This window comes from Halichoerus grypus, chromosome 11, assembly GCF_964656455.1.
Source record: "Halichoerus grypus chromosome 11, mHalGry1.hap1.1, whole genome shotgun sequence".
Classification (NCBI taxonomy): domain Eukaryota; kingdom Metazoa; phylum Chordata; class Mammalia; order Carnivora; family Phocidae; genus Halichoerus; species Halichoerus grypus.
Genome location: NC_135722.1, coordinates 49,501,128 through 49,520,862, shown reverse-complemented (window position 1 = coordinate 49,520,862; position 19,735 = coordinate 49,501,128). Strand labels below are relative to the sequence as shown.

At 40.0% G+C, this 19,735-nt stretch overlaps 2 protein-coding genes across 6 annotated transcripts in view; both read left to right on the top strand.

Moving 5' to 3' along the window:
• Positions 1-264, top strand: part of LOC118525314 (E3 ubiquitin-protein ligase TRIM34-like) — a 16,250-nt gene extending 15,986 nt beyond the window's left edge. The window contains exon 7 of the mRNA XM_078058470.1: positions 201-264. Within this exon, the coding sequence (XP_077914596.1) occupies positions 201-241 (41 nt within the window). The 3' untranslated portion in view covers positions 242-264. The remainder of the gene's footprint in view (positions 1-200) is intronic.
• Positions 203-19,735, top strand: LOC118525315 (E3 ubiquitin-protein ligase TRIM34-like). 5 transcript variants are annotated; one of them, XM_036076006.2, is made up of 7 exons: positions 203-321; positions 7,532-8,018; positions 10,793-10,888; positions 11,528-11,758; positions 16,734-16,756; positions 17,941-18,041; positions 19,533-19,735. In XM_036076006.2, the coding sequence occupies exons 2-7, from the start codon at positions 7,593-7,595 to the stop codon at positions 19,592-19,594; spliced, it is 939 nt and encodes a 312-aa protein (XP_035931899.1). In that variant the 5' UTR covers positions 203-321; positions 7,532-7,592; the 3' UTR covers positions 19,595-19,735. The 5 variants fall into 5 exon arrangements, 4 of the variants coding, with proteins under 4 accessions (XP_035931899.1, XP_077914597.1, XP_077914599.1 ...); XM_078058471.1 differs by having other exon boundaries at positions 247-375; XM_078058472.1 differs by lacking the exon at positions 203-321 and adding an exon at positions 725-930.

Genomic DNA, 19,735 nt, shown 5'->3' with positions numbered 1-19,735 from the left:
GCCTAATGCTCCAAAAGACTGATTACCTTGAAAGGACAGCAGAGCAGCGTCTAGGAGTGGAACGGAAAGGAATGAGTGCAACCACTGGCTCATCTGGCCCCCCGCACAAAGCCTTGTCACCTCTTAGGGATCTCCCATTGGTCTGCAGCCTCTCTCCTTTCCTGCCCAAACCAGAGATTTTAACTTTCGTTTTCACTTAGCACCTCCGGATCTTGGTGGAGATCGGCCCCTGGTTTGCTGAGAGAATCCTGACCACATTCCCTCCCTGGCCTGCCTCCACTCTTCTCCAAGGAGGCACGACTTCTCACCTGGTGTCTGAAGGTGTGTGGAGTGGTTTGCGGAGGGCAGAGGTGGCGAGAAGACCTGAACTTTGGAGTGAGTTGAACGTGTGTTCAGGCAGCTGCTGTGAAGGGTGAAGGGGGGTAACGTCCAGCTTGCAAGCTTACGGCTGAGAGTGAGGGGGGGAGGGATATGGGCCGGGAGGTTGGGGGAGGGGCAGTCCCCAAAGAAGGGAGGTTTGAAGGCTTGAAAGGCTTTGTTCTTTCATGGAGGGACGATTATTTCTACAGGCTGAATCTACCCTGGAGATTCTCCTTCCCATTCTATAATTTTGAATTGCACCTTGCTGAGGACAAGCCAGAATCCTCTATTTTTCAGAGGTAGAAAGTTCCTTCTCTCCACAGCAAGAGCAAAGGCAGAGGGATCTTTGAATCCTAACATTTTAATGCGCATCCCGTAACAATGTAGCATTTCTGCATGACTCTATGTAAATTCTCATCAACTTGGTCTGTCTGTGCTTAGGAGCTTAATGGGGTGACAGCTGCAAGCCCGAATCACTTACCTTACTCATCCCTCTCCCGGGGCCATATCTGCCACCCAGAAAGAGGCCACCTGAGAGATCAGGAGCAAGGGGAGCACTTTCCAAATGTGGTATCTTTTCTAACTTTTGTTTTTTTTTTAATTTAACTTTTTTTATTATGTTCAGTTAGCCACTGTATGGTACCTCAGTAGTTTCTGGTACAGTGTTCAGTGTTTCATTAGCTGCATATAACACCCAGTGCTCATCGCAACCACTGCCCTCCTTAGTACCCATCACCCAGTTACCCCATTCCCCCACCCCCCTCCCTTCTATAACCCTCAGTTTGTGTCCCAGAGTCCAGAGTCTCTCATGGTTCATCTCCCTCTCTGATTTCTCCCCCTTCAGTTTTCCGTCCCTTCCCCTATGGTCCTCCATGCTATTTCTTATGTTCTACTTGTGAGTGAAACCATATGATAATTGTCTTTTTCTGCTTGATTTATTTCACTTAGCATATTCCCCTCCAGTTCCATCCATGTCAGTGCAAATGGTGGGTATTCATCCTTTCTGATGGCTGAGTAATATTCCATTGTATATATGGACCACATCTTCTTTATCCATTCATCTGTTGAAGGGCATCTCGGCTCCTTCCACAGTTTGGCTATTGTGGACATTGCTGCTATGAACATTGGGGTGCATATGGCCCTTCTTTTCACTACATCTGTATCTTTGGGGTAAATATCTAGTAGTGCAATTGCTGGGTCATAGGGTAGCTCTATTTTTAACATCTTGAGGAACCTCCATACTGTTTTCCAGAGTGGCTGTATCAGCTTGCATTCCCACCAACAGTGTAAGAGGGTTTCCCATTCTCCACAACCTCTCCAACATTTGTTGTTTCTTGCCCTGTCAATTTTTGCCATTCTAACTGGTGTAAGGTGGTATCTCAATGTGGTTTTGATTTGAATTTCCCTGATGGCTAATGATGATGAACATTTTTTCATGTGTCTGTTAGCCATTTGTATGTCTTTGGAGAAGTGTCTGTTCATGTCTTCTGCCCATTTTTTGACTTGATTATTTGTTTTTGAGTGTTGAGTTTGAAAAGTTCTTTATAGATCTTGGATACCACCCCTTTATCTGTAATGTCATTTGCAAATATCTTCTCCCATTCTGTGTGTTGCCTCTTTGTTTTGTTGACTGTTTCCTTTGCTGTGCAGAAGCTTTTTATCTTGATGAAGTCCCAAAAGTTCATTTTTGCTTTTGTTTCCCTTGCCTTTGGGGATGTGTCTTGAAAGAAGTTGCTGTGGCCAATGTCAAAGAGATCACTGCCTATGTTCTCTTCTAGGATTTTGATGGATTCCTGTCTCACATTGAGGTCATTCATCCATTTTGAGTTTATCTTTCATGGAGGGTTTCATGAGTTTATCTTCCATATCTGTAAGAGAATGGTCCAGTTTCATTCTTCTGTATGTAGCTGTCCAATTTTCCCAGCACCATTTATTGAAGAGACTGTCTTTTTCCACTGGATCTTTTTTCCTGATTTGTCAAAAATTAGTTGACCATAGAATTGAGGGTCCATTTCTAGAGTCTCTATTCTGTTCCATTGGTCTATATGTCTGTTTTTGTGCCAGTACCATGCTGTCTTGGTGATCACAGCTTTGTAATATAGCTTGAAGTCAGTCAGTGTGATGCTCCCAGCTTTGTTTTTCTTTTTCAACTTTCCCTTGGCAATTCGGGGTCTTTTCTGGTTCCATATAAATATTAGGATTGTTTGTTCCAGCTCTTTGAAAAATGATATTGGTATTTTGATCGGGATGGCATTGAAAGTATAGATTGCTATGGGCAGCATAGACATTTTCACAATGTTTATTCTTCCGATCCATGAGCAGGGAATGTCTTTCCATCTCTTTGTGTCTTCCTCAGTTTCTTTCATAAGTGTTCTGTAGTTCCTAGAGTATAGATCCTTTACTTCTTTGGTTAGGTTTATTCCGAAGTATCTTATGGTTTTTGGTGCTATTGTAAATGCAATAAATTCCTTAACTTCTCTTTCTACAGTTACATTGTTAGTGTACAGAAAAGCAACTGTATTCTGTGCATTGATTTTGTATCTTGCCACATTTCTGAATTGCTGTATGAGTTCTAGTAATTTGGGGGGGGAAGTCTTTTGGATTTTCCACATAAAGTACCATGTCATCTGCGAAGAGAGAGTTTGACTTCTTCTTTGCCAATTTGAATGCCTTTTATTTCTTTTTGTTGTCTGATTGCTGAGGCTAGGACTTCTAGTACTATGTTGAAAAATAATGGTGAAAGTGGGCATCCCTGTCAAGTTCCTGACCTTAAGGGAAAAGCTCTCAGATTTTCCCCATTGATCATGATATTCGCTGTGGGCTTTTCATAGATGATTTTTATGATATTGAGGAATGTTCCCTCTATCCCTACACTTTGAAGCAGGAAAGGGTGCTGTATTTTATCAAATGCTTTTTCTGCATCAATTGAGAGGATCACATGGTTCTTATCTTTTCTTTTATTAATGTGCTCTATCGTGTTGATTGATTTGCAAATGTTGAACCACCCTTGCATCCCAGGAATGAATCCCACTTGGTCATGGTGAATAATTCTTTTAATGTACTGTTGGATCTTATGGCTAAGATCTTGTTGAGTATTTTGGCATCCATGTTTATCAGGGATATTGGTCTATAATTCTCCTTTTTGATGTGATCTTTGTCTGGTTTTGGGATCAGGATAATGCTGGCCTCATAGAATGAGTCTGGAAGCTTTCTTTCTGTTTCTATTTTTTGAAACAGCTTTAGTAGAATAGGTATGATTTCTTCTTTAAATGTTTGGTAGAACTCCCCTGGGAATCCATCTGGCCCTGGACTCTTGTTTTTTGGGAGGTTTTAGATCACTGCTTCAATTTCGTTACTGGTTATTGGTCAATTCAGATTGTCAATTTTTTCCTGCTTCAGTCTTGGTAGTTTATAGGTTTCCAGGAAGGCATCCATTTCTTCCAGGTTGCTTAATTTGTTGGCCTATAGTTGCTGGTAATTATTTCTAATAATTGTTTTTATTTCCTTGGTGTTAGTCGTGATTTCTCCCCTTTCATTCATGATTTTACTAATTTGGGTCCTTTCTCTTTTCTTTTGATAAGTCTGGTCAGAGGTTTATTGATCTTGTTAATTATTTCAAAGAACCAGCTTCTAGTTTCATTGATCTGTTCTACTGTTTTTCTGGTTTCTATTTCATTTATCTCTGCTCTAATCTTTATTATTTCTCTTCTCCTGCTTGGTTTAGGTTTTATTTGCTGTTCTTTCTCCATTTCCTTTAAGTGTAAGATTAACTTGTGCATTTAGAATTTTTCTAATTTTATGAGAGAGGCTTGGATGGCTATGTATTTCCCCCTTAGGACCGCCTTTGCAGTATCCCATAGGTTTTGGACCGATGTGTTTTCATTCTCATTGGTTTCCATGAATTGTTTAAGTTCTTCTTTAATTTCCTGGTTGACCTAATCATTCTTTAGCAGGATGCTCTTTAGCTTCCAAGTGTTTGAATTCTTTCCAAGTTTTTTCTTGTGATTGAGTTCTAGTTTCAAAGCACTGTGGTCTGATAACATGCAGGGGATAATTTCAATCTTTTGGTACCAGTTGAGACCTGATTTGCGACCCAGTATGTGGTCTTTTCTGGAGAAAGTTCCATGTGTGTTCAAGAAGAATGAGTATTCTGTTCTTTTAGGGTGGAATGTTCTGTATATATCTATGAAGTCCATCTGGTCCAGTGTGTCATTCAAAGCTTGTGTTTCTTTATTGATCTTCTGCTTAGGTGATCTGTCTATTGCTGAGAGTGGAGTGTTGAGGTCTCCTACTATTAAAGCATTATTATCAATATGTTTCTTTATTTTGGTTAATAGTTGGTTTATGTAGTTGGCTGCTCCCATGTTGGGGGCATAGATATTTACAATTGTTAGATCTTCTTGTTTAGTAGACCCTTTAAGAATGATATAGTGTCCTTCTGTATCTCTTACTACAGTGTCTACCTTAAAATCTAATATGTCTGATACAAGAATTGCTACCCCAGCTTTCTTATGAGGTCCGTTGGCATGAAAAATGGTTCTCCATCCCCTCACTTTCAGTCTGGTTGTATCTTTAGATTCAAAATGAGTCTCTTGTAGACAGCATATGGATGGGTCATGTCTTTGTATCCAGTCTGCAACCCTGTGCCTATCATGGGAGCATTTAGGTCATTCACATTGAGAGTGATTATTGAAAAATATGGTTTTATTGTTATAACGTTGCCTGTGAAGTCCTTGTTTCTATAGATTGTCTCTGTAAATTTCTGGTCTATTACTCTTGGGGTCTTTCTTCTTTTATAGAACCCCCCTTAATATTTCTTGCAGGGCCGGCTTGGTGGTCACATATTCTTTCAGCTTCTGCCGGTCTTGGAAGCTCTGCATCTCTCCATCCATTCTAAATGACAGCCTTGCTAGATAAAGTATTCTTGGCTTCATGTTCTTCTCATTTAGTACCCTGAATATGTTTTGCCAGCCCTTTCTGGCTTGCCAGGTCTCTGTGGATAGGTCTGACGTTATTCTGATGTTCCTCCCTCTGTACGTAAGGAATCTCTTCCCCCTAGCCAGTTTCAAGATTGTTTCCTTGGATCTAAGATTTGTGAATTGTACTATTATATGTCAGGGTGTCGGTCTTTTCTCATTGATCTTGGGAGGGGTCCTCTCTGCCTCTTGGACACAAATGCTTGTTTCCTTCCCCAGATTAGGAAAGTTCTCAACTATGATTTGCTCAGATATACCTTCTAGTTCTCTCTCTCTCTTCACCCCCTCAGGGATCCCAATAATTCTGACATTGGGACATTTCATGGCATCATTGATCTCTCTAAGTCTGTTCTCATGGGCTTCCAGCTGCCTATCCCTATCCTCCTCAGCTTCCTTCCTTTCTATCAGCTTATCTTCTAGATCACTAACTCGTTCTTCTGCCTCATTTACCCTGGTTGTTAGAGAATGAGTTAAACTGCATCTCATTCATAGCATTTTTAAGTTCGGCCTGATTAGATCTCATTTCTGCACTTAGAGATTCTATATTGTCACTAATGCTTTTTTCAAGCTTAGCTATTGACTTCATGATTGCTACCCTGAAGTCTATCTTTAACATCTTGCTTATTTCCATTAGATAATGTAGCAGAGGACATTGTCTCTGGTTCTTTTCTTTGCTGGGAGTTCCTCCTCCTAGTTATTCTGTTGAGGGATGGTTGAGGGCATGTACAGAGTCCAAAATATCAACCATGACCAAGCAAGACGTGCCATAGGAAAATTCAGAGCAGTCAGAAGCCACCACCAAAAAAACAAAGTCAAAATGAAACGCAAGAATAAAATTTATAGAATTAAAAAATAAAAATAAATAAAAATTAAAAAAATTGGGGTAAGGGGAAGGGGGGCTATAATCTCTCAGTGTGGACAAAGTAGGGTGTTTCAGTTGTTCTTGGGTGTATTTTGGTCTGTTTGTTAGAAGACACTACTTCCCAAAATTACAGGGAAAGTAAAACTTGTATATGTAAAAAGGTAATATTGAATAGGGAAAAAAGGACTACAATGAAGAATGTATCTATAAAAAAATATAGGTTTAAAAAGTACAAGTTAAAAAGCTACTATGAAATATAAGTTGGTATATTAAACATCTAGTTGAAATGAGAAAAAGGTAAAAAGAAAAAACAGAAGAAACATAAGAGAAAGAATAACAAGAAAAAGAGCGTTGTATCTGAAAAATAAACAAGCCATGAGGCAATGCCTGGAGCTCAATATACTATTTTCCCCTGGTGTTGAGATTGTACAGTCTTATGGGGTCCGTGGGTTGTCGCCCTTTTGTTCTTCCTACCTGTCTTCCAGGGGAGGGGCCTGCCACACTGTTTCTCAGGCGACCCTGCTTGGGTGGAGTTGCCTTGCCCCCTGTCAGGGGGATGGGCTCATTGGAAACCGGTTTTTTGAGCTTTTGTTCTCTGGCGGCTTTCTGCACCTCTTCAGAGGGTCAGAGCACAAAAGGCCGCACCCAAACCTCTGGCCCAGAGCAGAGAAATTGCAGTCTGCTCTCTTCACTAAACCCGCCAGGACACAGTCTCTGTTTCTGTATGCGATGCTGAAAACCTCAGCCTCCCAGGGTGCACACCCACAGTGACTCTCTCAGAGGTCATCCCAGGGGCCTGGGCTTGTCCCTGCCCTTTGTGCTTCTAAAACCTCAAGCGGCTCTGGGCTGCGTCCACACCCTCAGCTCCTGGGTCATGTCTGAGCGCTGCTCTAAAGCCCTTTCGCAGCCGCTACTGCTCTGCGGGTTTTTGCTGGGTCCCCAACACAGGACACTTTGGCACTCTGGTGTTACAGCACTTTGCAGGAGCCAGCTTATGGTGGCTCCCGCCCCCTTCTGTTTATCTTCGGATATCACCCCACAGATTCATGACTGCCCTTCCTACCTTGAGATAGGCAGTGCTTTTCTGCTTGTAGAGATCCCGATATATATTCTTAACATGTCAGGCTGATTTTTGTGGGTGTTCAGAATGGCTTCATAGATATCCAGCTAAATTCAAGGGACCCATTGAAATGGAGTCCCCTATTCCTACCTTCTCCACCTTTTCTTTCTTGTCCTTCAATATTATGATTTGGGCTTGTCCTTGATTTCTACACAATTATTATAATTTTACTCTTTCCAACTCTGCCCCCTTTTAACCTTGCCAATCATACAGGGATCGGTGAACAAGAGGAGCCACTGAGGTCAGGACAGATAGGAGCAAAGGAGCAGCTGTTATGGCTTTTAAACTCCTTACAAACATAGAGGAGGAGGTGACCTGCCCCATCTGCCTGGACCTCCTGAAGGAACCCCTGAGCCTGGACTGTGGCCACAGCTTCTGCAAAGCCTGCATTGCTGCAGAGAACAAGGAGTCTGTGACAAGCCAAGGAGGGAAGAGCAGCAATTGCCCTGTGTGCCAAATGGCTTTCTGCTCTGGGGAACTGCGGCCTAACTGGCATGTGGCCAACATAGTGGAGAGGCTCCAAGAGGTCAAGGTGAGCTCTGAAGAGGAGCAGAAGAGAAATCTCTGTGAGCGCCATGAAGAAAAGCTTTTGCTCTTCTGTAAGAAGGATGGGAGGGTCATTTGCTGGGTTTGCGAGCGGTCTCAGGAGCACCGTGGTCACCAAACAGTCCCCATGGAGGAGGCTGTCCAGGAGTACCAGGTAAGAGACCAGGATGGAGGGAACACAGGGCAGAAAATAGAACTTGATGAGAAATCACCACTTTGCACTCAACTTTATTTTTTATTTTTTTAATTTAATTTTATTATGTTATGTTAATCACCATACATCATTAGTTTTTGATGTAGTGTTCCATGATTCATTGTTTGCATATAACACCCAGTGCTCCATGCAGTACGTGCCCTCTTTAATACCCATCACCCGGCTAACCCATCCCCCCACCCCCCTCCCCTCTAGAACCCTCAGTTTGTTTCTCAGAGTCCATCGTCTCTCATGGTTCGTCTCCCCCTCCGATTTCCCCCCCTTCATTTTTCCCTTCCTACTATCTTCTTTTTTTTTTTTAGTATGTAATGTATTATTTGTTTAAAAAGATTTTGTTTATTTATTTGTCAGAGAGAGAGAGCACAAGCAGGGGAAGCAGCAGGCAGAGGGAGAAGCAGGCTCACCACTGAGCAAGGAGCCTGATGCAGAACTCAATCCCAGGACCCTGGGACCATGACTCGAGCCAAAGGCAGACGTGTAACCAACTGAGCCACCCAGGCGTCCCAATAAGTACATACCAGGCACTAGTGAATGCCTGGCATTTGGCATAAAGGTTGGCTCTTGGCTCATTTATTTATTCACTCAACACCTTTTAAGATTTTTTTTTTTTTTAATTTATTTGACGGAGAGACAGTGAGAGAGGGAACATGAGCAGGGGGAGTGGGGGAGGGAGAAGCAGGCTTCCCGCTGAGCAGGGAGCCCAATGTGGGGCTCTGTCCCAGGACTCCAGGATCATGACCTGTGCCAAAGGCAGATACTTAAAGACTGAGCCACCCAGGCGCCCCCTGTAATGTATTATTTGTTTCAGAGGTACAGGTCTGTGATTCAACAGTATTACACAATTCACAGCACTCACCATAGCACATACCCTCCCCAATGTCTATCACCCAGCCACCCCATCCCTCCCACCCCCACCACTCCAGCAACCCTCAGTTTGTTTCCTGAGATTAAGAATTCCTCATATCAGTGAGGTCATATGATACATGTCTTTCTCTGATTGACTTATTTTGCTCAGCATAATACCCTCCAGTTCCATCCATGTCATTGCAAATGGCAAGATTTCATTCCTTTTGATGGCTGCATAATATTCCATTGTATATATAAACCACCTCTTCTTTATCCATTCATCTGTCGATGGACATCTTGGCTCTTTCCACAGTTTGGCTATTGTGGACATTGCTGCTATAAACATTGGGGTGCCCGTACCCCTTTGTATCTTTGGGGTAAATACCCAGTACTGCAATTGCTGGATCGTATGGTAGCTCTATTTTCAACTTTTTGAGGAACCTCCATACTGTTTTCCAGAGTGGCTGCACCAGCTTGCATTCCCACCAACAGTGTAGGAGGGTTCCCCTTTCTCTGCGTCCCTGCCAACATCTGTTGTTTCCTGACTTATTAATTTTAGCCATTCTGACTGGTGTGAGGTGGTATCTCGATGTGGTTTTGATTTGGATTTCCCTGATGCCGAGCGATGTTGAGCACTTTTTCATGTGTCTGTTGGCCATTTGGATGTCTTCTTTGGAAAAATGTCTGTTCATGTCTTCTGCCCATTTCTTCATTGGATCATTTGTTCTTTGGGTGTTGAGTTTGGTAAGTTCTTTATAGATTTTGGATAGTAGCCCTTTATCTGATATGTCATTTGCAAATATCTTCTCCCATTCTGTCGGTTATCTTTTGGTTTTGTTGACTGTTTCTTTTGCTGTGCAAAAGCTTTTTATCTTGATGAAGTCCCAATAGTTCATTTTTGCCCTTGCTTCCCTTGCCTTTGGCGATGTTTCTAGGAAAAAGTTTCTGCGGCTGAGGTCGAAGAGGTTGCTGCCTGTGTTCTCCTTTAGGATTTTGATGGACTCCTGTCTCACATTTAGTTCTTTCATCCATTTTGAGTCTATTTTTGTGTGTGGTGTATGCACTCAACTTTAATTACCTTGTCATCATAGGCCTGAGGCCTGTGATGTCTTTTCTTTCTATTCTCACCTTCCAAGGCCTGAAGAACATTTTAAAAAAAAAATTTTGGCTGAAGGACATTTTTGTGCATTCCATTAAATTATGAAAGGATAAACCTATAGTACAGATTTAGTCAGAAGTAGATACTTTTATGCCTTGTGCTAGATGGGTGGAGATTTAGTGCTCAAGAGAGGTCCTCATCACCCTGCTGAACAGGAGGGTAGATGGAGATGTAAGTTCTTTCCTTGCTGCAGGGTTTGGTTTGTTCTAATAGTACAAAGAGAATCAGTCCTCTTTTTGATGAAGAGATGGTGATGTCTATCACCTGGGTCTTTTTTTTCTTGATTAATTTTTGGTTTATTTTTTAAATGCAAGTATAATTAAGTACTGGGAAATCTCTTAATATAGTTTTCTGAATAGAATGCAATTTTGTTAATATAATTGATACATTTATATATTTAAAAAGTGATTATTTCTGTAGATGCTGAAAAGATTTTTTTTATTATTATGTTTAGTTAGCCAACATATAATACATCATTAGTTTTTGATGTAGTGTTCAACAATTCATTAGTTGTTGCTCATCACTGGGTCTTAAAGAACACATTCACCAAGTCAAGTTTTCTTCCAAGTCATAGATTCTAATTGCTATTCTCACTGATTCTGTAAATTCTAGTCCCTTTGGAGATTGGCCTGATATTTTCCCCATTTATCTTCTATGCTGATGCCTGGAAATCTGACAGTTTTACTCTGGTGTGACTCCTCTCTCATAGGAGAAGCTCCAGACAGCTCTGCAGAAGCTGAGGGAGGAGCAGCAGGAAGCGAAGATGTTGGAAGCTACCCTCAGAGAAGAGAGAACTTCCTGGAAGGTAGGAGGAGATACTTCCTGAGAGAGTTAGACAAAAATATAGACAGGACCTTGGGTGTTAGTGACAAGGAGCTCCCTTCCTTTTTGTTCCCTGATAGTTGATATGTCCAAAAGTATTTTGGTTAGTCCTCTTCTTTATCCTTTCCCTGATAAAGTGGGGGCTGAAAAGTGAACATGTTATAAATGAACACAGATGTTTAGGGGGAGGTATTCACATAGAAGATGGCTAGTGAATTCTGTGTTACATTCCTGTTGTGATTTTGAGTCTTTGACCCTCCTTGGGGAAGACACTTAGCAATGACTCATGATTTTGTCTTCATTGTTCAACTTTCAGCCAAGGGTGAGGGGATGGGCGTCAGCAGTAAAGCAAGGAGTCTTGGTTGTCCTGGACAGCTGCGTGAAAATAGAGCCACACCCAAGGATCCTATTTGGGCTCAAGGTTGGCCTCAATAATGCAAACTTGAGGCCATCATTTTGGAATGTGATGGACAAAAAAATAATAGGAAAAGTCGGTTTCCCCAAGAATTGCTCCCTTGCTTCTCTGTCATTTCCCAGTGAGAACTTTCCAAAGAAAATAGTTCTCTTTCTGACTCCCAGTCTCTGCCGATAGCCTGAGTACCTCTCTTTCTCATTTCTGAAGAATCAAATGCAAAATGAAAAAAGGGGTGTCCAAGCACAGTTTAAAAAACTCAAGACTATCCTGGAGAATGAGGAGTTGAGGATGGTGCAGAAGCTGGAGAGCGAGGAGAAAGCTATTCTTGACACCCTGGCTGCAACGGAGGATGAGCTGGTCCAGCAGAGCCAGCTGGTGAGAGACCTGGTCTCGGAACTGGAGCATCGGCTGCAGGGGTCGACAGTAGACATGCTGCAGGTAACTCAGGAAGAAGCCCCAGCATCTGAGATTTGACAAAAATGAAGACCGAGTTTCCTTCTCTCCCACGTTGCTTTGCTCTTCCTGGTGGTGACACTAAGGTTCCTTTGGCCTTGCAGTATCCCCTTTCTTGTATGTGTGTCAGAGATTATAGGAATAAATAACAAGGGACAATTTCATATTTATTTATCAAGTGCAGTGCAGAAATCTCATGGTGGCAGAATTTGTACTGTATCCAGTGATAGTCTAGAGGGCTCTGTGATCAGTGATCTAGTGCTAAGGACTTCTCAGGTACCTCTTCATGATTCAGCTTGGTCACAGACAAATGAATGTCACATTCTAAGACTTTTTTTCCCCTCATAGAATAAACTAAGATTTTTCTCCCTCTTTCTCTATTTCCTGAAAAACAAATAAACAAAAAACAAATTGTGAAGGACTAGTATTATTTATTCTTTAAATATTCGATAGAATTCACCAGTGAAGCCATCTCATTCTGGGCTTTTCTTTTTCAAAAGGCTTAAAATAATATTTAAAAATATGTACTAGGTTTGCTTATATTTTTTACCATTCTTAAGTCATATTTTGATAATAAATGTCATTGTAGGGATTTGTCCACTTTAAAGTTGCCTGATTTGTAGACATAAAGGTAGTCATAATAATCCCTTACAATCCCTCTGGTTTCTACAGCACACACAGTAAAGTCTCCTCTTTTATTCCTGATTTTGGTGGTGTGCTTTTTCTCTTTTTTTTTCTTGGACAGTTTAGTTGTCTTTGGTCAATTTTATTGATTTTCTTCAAGAACAAACTTTATTATTTCATTTACTTTTTTAACCATTTTTTTTCTTAAAGGTTTTATTTATTCGAGAGGGAGAGAGAGAGAGCATGAGCAGGGGTGAGGGGCAGAGGGAGAGGGAGAAACAGACTCCCCACTGAGCAGGGAGACCAACAGCAGCTCAATCCCAGAACCCTGAGATCACCACCTGAGCCAAGACTGCCACTTAACAAACTGAGCCACCCAGGCACCCTGCTTTTTTTAACATTTCTGTGTCATTTGTGTCTCGTCTCCTCTTTATTGTTTCCTTGGTGTGTGTATGTGTATATGCACTCATGAACATGAGTGTGTGTGCATGCATGAACACGAATGTGTGTACATACATGAACACTAATATGTATGCACACATGAACATGAGTGTGTACACACATGAACACAAGTGTGTGCATGTGTGCATACATGAACACGTGTGTGTATTGAGTTTAGTTTGCCATTCTTTTTCTAGTTTCTTTTTTTAAATTTTTAAAAAATATTTTATTTATTTATTTGACAGAGAAAGAGATAGTGAGAGCAGGAACACAAGCAGGGGGAGTGGAAGAGGGAGAAGCAGGCTTCCCGCCAAGCAGGGAGCCCAATGTGGGACTCGATCCCAAGACTCTGGGATCATGACCTGAGCCGAAGGCAGACGCTTAACGACTGAGCCACCAAGGTGCCCCTTTTTCTAGTTTCTTAAAATGAAAACTTTGATTACTTATTTGAGACCATCATTTCTGATATAGTATTTAATGATATAAATGCAATGATTTAGGTATATTCCATATATTTATTATATTTATTTATTTAATTATTATGTTCAATTAGCCAACATATTATTCCACATATTTTGATTCTTTAGTTGTTGTTTTCATTAGTTCTACTTATTTTCTAATTTCTTTTGTGAATTTTTTGGTTAACCCTTGGGATATTTGAAAGTGTGCTATTTATTTATTTATTTATTTATTTAAGTTTTTATTTAAATTCCAGTTAACCTACAGTGTAATATCAGTGTCAGGTGTACAATATAGTGATTCAGCACTTCCATACATCACCTGGTGCTCATCACAACAAGTGCCCTCCTTAATCCCCATCACCTGTTTCACATATCCCCCCACCTACCCACTTCCCCTCTGATAACTATCAGTTTGTTCTCTATAGTTGGGTGTCTTTTTCTTGGTTTGTCTCACTCTCTCTCTTTTCCCTTTGCTCATTTGTTGTATTTCTTAAATTCTACATATGAGTGAAATCATATGGTATTTGTCTTTCTCTGACTGACTTATTTCACTTGGTGTAATACTCTATAGCTCAAACCGTGTTGTTGCAAATGGCAAGATTTCATTCTTTTTTATGGCTGAGTAATATTCCATAGTATCTATCTATCTATCATCTATCTATCATCTATCTATCTATCTATCTATCTATCTATCTATCTATCTATGTATCATCTATCTACACCCCACACACATATATATGACATATTCTTTATATATATAAAGACATAAATAAATTATTATATAATATATATACACCATGTTTTATTTATCAGTAATCAGTTGATGGACACTTGTGCTGTTTCCATAATTTGGCCATTGTAGATAATGCTGCTGGTAACACTGGGGTGCTTGTATCCCTTTGAATTATATTTGTGTATTCTTTGGGTAAATACCTAGAAAGTATGCAGTTTAATTTAACAATACTTGATTTCTTACTTTTTTTTCTGCTGTGGTTTTCAAATATAATTTCTTTGTAATCAGAAAACACATATTTTATTATTTCACTATTTAAATATACTGATACTTGTTTTATGGACTAAAATATTGTATGTCCAGAAAATTTTTCTGTGTGAATTTGAAAAGAATGTGTATTCTGCATTTATTAGATAAAATAGTCTATAGATATCTGTTAGGTCAAGTTGGTTAATAGTATCATCCATGTCTTCTGTATTTTTGGTGACATACACACTATTCTATCAATTATTTAGAGTGAGCTGACGAAATCTACAACTACTGAATTGTCTGTTTTTCTTTTTAATCCTTTCAATTTTGGTTTGTGTATTTTGAAACTCTGCTCTTGGGTACATTTACATTTGTAATTGTTATATCCCTTCTTGATGTACTGAACTTTTTATCATTCTGAAATTTCTCTCTCATTCTCTCGTAATATTTATGGTCTGAAAGTCTATTTTGTCTAATATTAATATAGACACAAGCTATTTTATGATTACTGCTTGCATGGTATATATTTTTCTATCTTTTTACTTTTGCCATATTTGTGTCTTTGTATCCAAAATATGTCTCTTGTTGATAGCAATAGTTGAATCTTGCTTTTTATCCAGTCCAACGATCATTGCCTTTTAATGGAGGTGTTAAAGACAGTAACATTTTATGCTAATGTTGATGTAGCTATATTTACATTTATCATATTACTGTTTTTTTTTCCATATGTCGCCTGTAGTTTTCATTGTCCTTTCTCCTTAACTAGCTTTGTTTGAGTTAAAGAAATATTTCTAGCATAAAATGTTAAGTTTTCCTATTTCTGTGGGTTTCTTTTGTTGTTGTTGTTGTTTGTTTTTAATTTTTTTCCCCCTAGTGGTTGTTCTAGTGATTAGAGTATGCGTCTTACCCCATCATGGCCTACTTCAGATTAATACTAAGTTAATTCCAGTAAGATATAGAAACTTGCCTCCAACACTGCTTCATTTCCTTCCAGCTCCAACACAGGGATGCTTTAATATGGGCACCTGATCCAATGCAGAGCAATGACACGCAGACATAAGAATTTTTTGGTTTTTGTTTTCTGGTTGTGTTTTGTTGTTGGTGTTGTTATTGGTGTTGTTGGTGTTGTTTTTAACTGGGAAGAGAAGTTCTCTTTTCTTCTGGAGTTTATATAAGGAGATTCATGTTTCCTTCATGAACTGAGAGTAAATTCAATATAGAGGGAATAAATAGAATTTGGAAGACATAGACCAGATCCTGATGATAGGGTTTGAGCTTCAAAATTCAGCTTTGATTAAAGTTATAACTGCTCCCCCAAATCCTTTTCTCTACTTGGTTTTGCTTTTTGTCATATACAACATAAAAGTCCTAATACAGAGAGCAAAACCTTTTTTTTTTGGCCCTTGTTGACCCACCTGTTGGCCTAATTTTTGGTGACATGAAAGAAGGCTGAGGTAAAGGAAACCAAATATATTGGTAGATATTTGTTCAAACAACCAAAGCAATACCTGTGATGATAAAGAAAATCAGATGGCTAAAAACCGTTAAGAATATGGACTAAACTGAACTAATATTACACTGTATGTTAACTAACTGGAATTTTAAATAAAAACTTAAAAAAATAAAAACAATAACAAAAAAAAGAATGTGGATTAAATTGCTCAGTAGAACCTGAAGTGCAGGTAAAAATTGTAGTTTTAGGACAGTGGATGAGTGAATATTTGTAACATTATGAACAATGGAGTATAAGAGAGGAGACGATTTGGTTGGTGAATGGTAAGTTACATATTAAACATCTTAACCCACTAGTTCCTGTGGCTTCTTTACTACTGAATATGTTAATGTGCATCTAAGAGACAAAACTGAGTAAAAACAAAGAGTTGGAAATCAAGTGCTTATATGTGTGTGTTGAATTTAAGAGAGTGGATAAGGTCAATTATAGGTAGTGTGTAAAATGACGAGAGATTTGAAAAACACCTAACTTAATATATTTGCTTGTGTCCTCTGCAAAGCCATGTAAACTTCTTGAGGGGTATTACGGTTATTTACTCATCTTTGATTCTCCAAAGCCTGTCCTGAGGTTTGGCAAATAATGGCATATCACTTTATGTTTCTGTTGAATAAATGAAAGAACCATTGCATTCTTCAAACTTTCTCATGCATTTAGGAAGAAATTATGGGACTCTTGTTTTCCTCATAAATATGTCTCATTTCCAGATACTAGAAGCTTCATGCTATAATTCTACAAGGCTCAAAGCTGTTTCTACCTTTTAGGACATCTGACAACCTCACATATCTTCTGGAATGATTAGCCTGGATCTTATTTTTACTTATTTGCTCTCACATTGAGACCATCTTTACTCCTACCATGGGGTTGGTGGGGATGTGATGAAGCTTTGTAAATGAGAATGGTCTATTACCTCTTGACTCACGTCTTCCCTTTTTTCCCTAGGATGTGAATCACATCATGGAAAGGTATGTGTGGGGGATCAGAGATGGTCCTTTTGTGCAGTGAAAAGAGGTTTAAAGTCATTAGAGTTCTATGGTGATCAATTAGAATAAAACATCTCTCAGGGCAGGACAATTTGGGTGTAGTTATATGTTAAATTGTGGTTTGAGTGTTCTGTAACTATTGACAATGGACCAGGTTCTGTGGGAGGGAATGTGGGTGGTGGGAAGTCACACAGTTTGGGTCAGTAGCAGCACTGTGGATAAGGGGTGGCAGGGCCCTGTGACTTCATAAATTTTATTTGCCTTGCATGCCCGTAACTAACTCAGGTACTTATATTTCATAGGTGCTTGGCTATGGGAAGTTCATATCTTCTTTACCTGCCAAGCACCTGGAGTTGGAGACAGTTCCCTTATATTTAAACTTCTGCCCTGGGAATAGAAGAGACCTTCTATATGGCTCTGTTTAGATTTCCAAAAACAACCTTGAATCTCATGGAATATTTTGGCCCTAGTATACACACAAGTGATCCATCTCCGTCACACATTTTAGAAGCCAGAATGGAAAGGTAACATCCTTGTGTGTAAATTTGCACACCTACCTGACAGCATCAGGCTTTGTCTTAACACATGAAATTCAGGCCATCATTAGATTGGTGTTCGTGTCTTCTGTTCTAAGTGTTTGCAAATTTTCCCAGAGAACCTAAAAGCTCAGATGTTATTCTGAGGGCTTCCCCAGAGTTTAAAGATCTTGGTCCTCCCCAGACAATATTCCCATACTTGATATGTTCCAAACATCCAGGAGCCAGGTTCTGCAACTTCACTTTCTGAACATCTGGCCTGGGAACCTGCATCCATGCAGTGGCTTTTCCACACATTAAGTTTTTTTCAAGGTACCAAAGTTTTGTTTTGTTATATCCATTATTTCATATAATTTCTAGGAGATAGAGAGGGAGAGGTTGATGATTTAATTTTGGAAGGAAGAAACTGTGTCTCTGAGAGGTCAAGACTTTCCCAAGGTCACACAGAAGGTAACTGGGAAGGTAGACATGAACACATTTCTTCTGGCTCCAAGGTCAGGAGTCTGCTCTCCTCTTTCTCAGGGTCTCTGGGGAGGAGGGCTCAAGCTCTTCAACAGGATGAATAGGAAGTCAGTCATTTTGGAAGGACAAAAATTCAGAAGTGTGGGGTTCAATTTTTGTCATCCTTAGGAGTAAGAACTTGAGTCTGAAGAAACAAAACATGTTTCTCAAGGAACAAAGGAAAGTGTCCCGAATTCCTGATCTGAAAGTGATAATAGAAGCGTTTAGAGGTGAGGAGTGCTGGAGCAAGTGGTTGGCTGTGGGAGTCTTGTGATGGCGGGGGCTAAATGGGGAAAAGGGCACAACTTCTAGGTATGGAGAGAGAAGACAAAGGACATCACATGCTGATGATATGGTCATATTTAATGGGAAGTAGCCAGGTGTCTGGGGCACACTCTCCTTAACCAGTTCACTATCTCTCTATAGTCCCCAATCCTTCCCCTAATCTTCAGGGGAAAGAGATTTCAGGGCTGTCTCCTTTGTGTTGATTATGGTCTTTTATTATTTGAGAGCTGACACATGTAGTGCTACTGAGGTGAGGAGAAATCAGTGTCATCAAGCCACCTTGTTCTCATCACCTTTCAGAATTTTTCATTCCTAGTAGGTCTCATGTTCCAACACCCATGTTTTCCCTTCCAATACATACATACATATTCTGCTTCTGCAGTGTTATACCTCTCCCAAGAACAGACAGAATTCTTCCTAGTTCCCACTCACGTTATTCCCAAGATCCCTCTCAGAGTGTCACAAACAAAGCTAAGTCATGTCTCTCACCCAGCCCCAATTTTTCTGCAGCTCACATGACTCCATATCATCTCCAAAATACAACATATGCTGCCTATTTCTACAGATCGAAGACAAATGAGATGTGTGTGCTGTTGGAAACCAAATAATGCATATAATAGCAATTATGGTGTTCTGGGATCCCTCATTATTGGATTGGGGAAACATTACTTGGAGGTAGATTCTGGAGGTATATGATGGAAAATGCCCAGAACCCAATATGAAATTTCATGTTAGACATGATTGAAATTACCAACATGTTTACTCTAGGTTTCAACCAAATATGACTACTGCATTAAAAGGTGCCAGATCAACTTGAATATAATGCTTTTGAGGAGTCATCCTTCTCTGATCCCTTCATCTTAATCGTGGCCCTGCTTGTCCCTCCCCACTGTGTTGGAGTTTTCCTAGACTATGAGGCTGGTACTGTCTCATTTTTCAATGTCACAAACCACGGGTTTCTCATCTACAAATTCTCTTCATGTTCCTTTTCTCAGGAAGCTTTTCTGTATTTCAACACTATGGAGTGTAATGGCCCCATACACTGTGCTCACCAAGCTCTTGAACCTTCTTACATCCATACTCATTTCTTTGTAGTGCCTCTTGCCTTGGGTGCAGCTGATGCACTGAGCTTATCTGCACCAATCTCATCATCTTTTCCTTGCTGCCTTCCTTCTCTCCATTTGAACACCCTTCATTCAGAAAAAAACATCAAAAATAATAACTAAGAGTGATAGTTTTGTGTCCAGAGTGTTTGGGTTCCTGTCCTGTCTCTCCACACAATGCAATGTAACCTTGAATAATGTACATAAATGATGTGTTTATTTTCTTAAAATCATCTTGGTGTAAAAACTGCACCATGCTTAGGATCACTGTAAGAAAATAAATGCCATTAAGTATAAACATCTAAGTGTTTTGATTTCTTTTTTTAAATTTAGAAATAACAAGAGAGAGAGCAGGAGGATGGACAGAGGGAGAGAGAGAAGCAGACTCCCACTGAGCAGGGAGCTGGACATGGGGCTCCATCCCAGGACTCTGAGATCATGACCTGAGCTGAAGGCAGATGCTTAACCTACTAAGCCACCCATGTGCCCCTGAGTGTCTTGATTTATTAATAAATATTTGCTCCTAGAAAATATAA

Coding starts and splice junctions, on each gene's coding strand:
- LOC118525315 (XM_036076006.2), top strand. CDS start 7,593: ATGGCTTTTAAACTCCTTACAAACATAGAGGAGGAGGTGACCTGCCCC. Junction 10,889..11,527: donor AAGAGAGAACTTCCTGGAAG/GTAGGAGGAGAT, acceptor TCATTTCTGAAG/AATCAAATGCAAAATGAAAA. Junction 18,042..19,532: donor GATAATAGAAGCGTTTAGAG/GTGAGGAGTGCT, acceptor TTTTAAATTTAG/AAATAACAAGAGAGAGAGCA.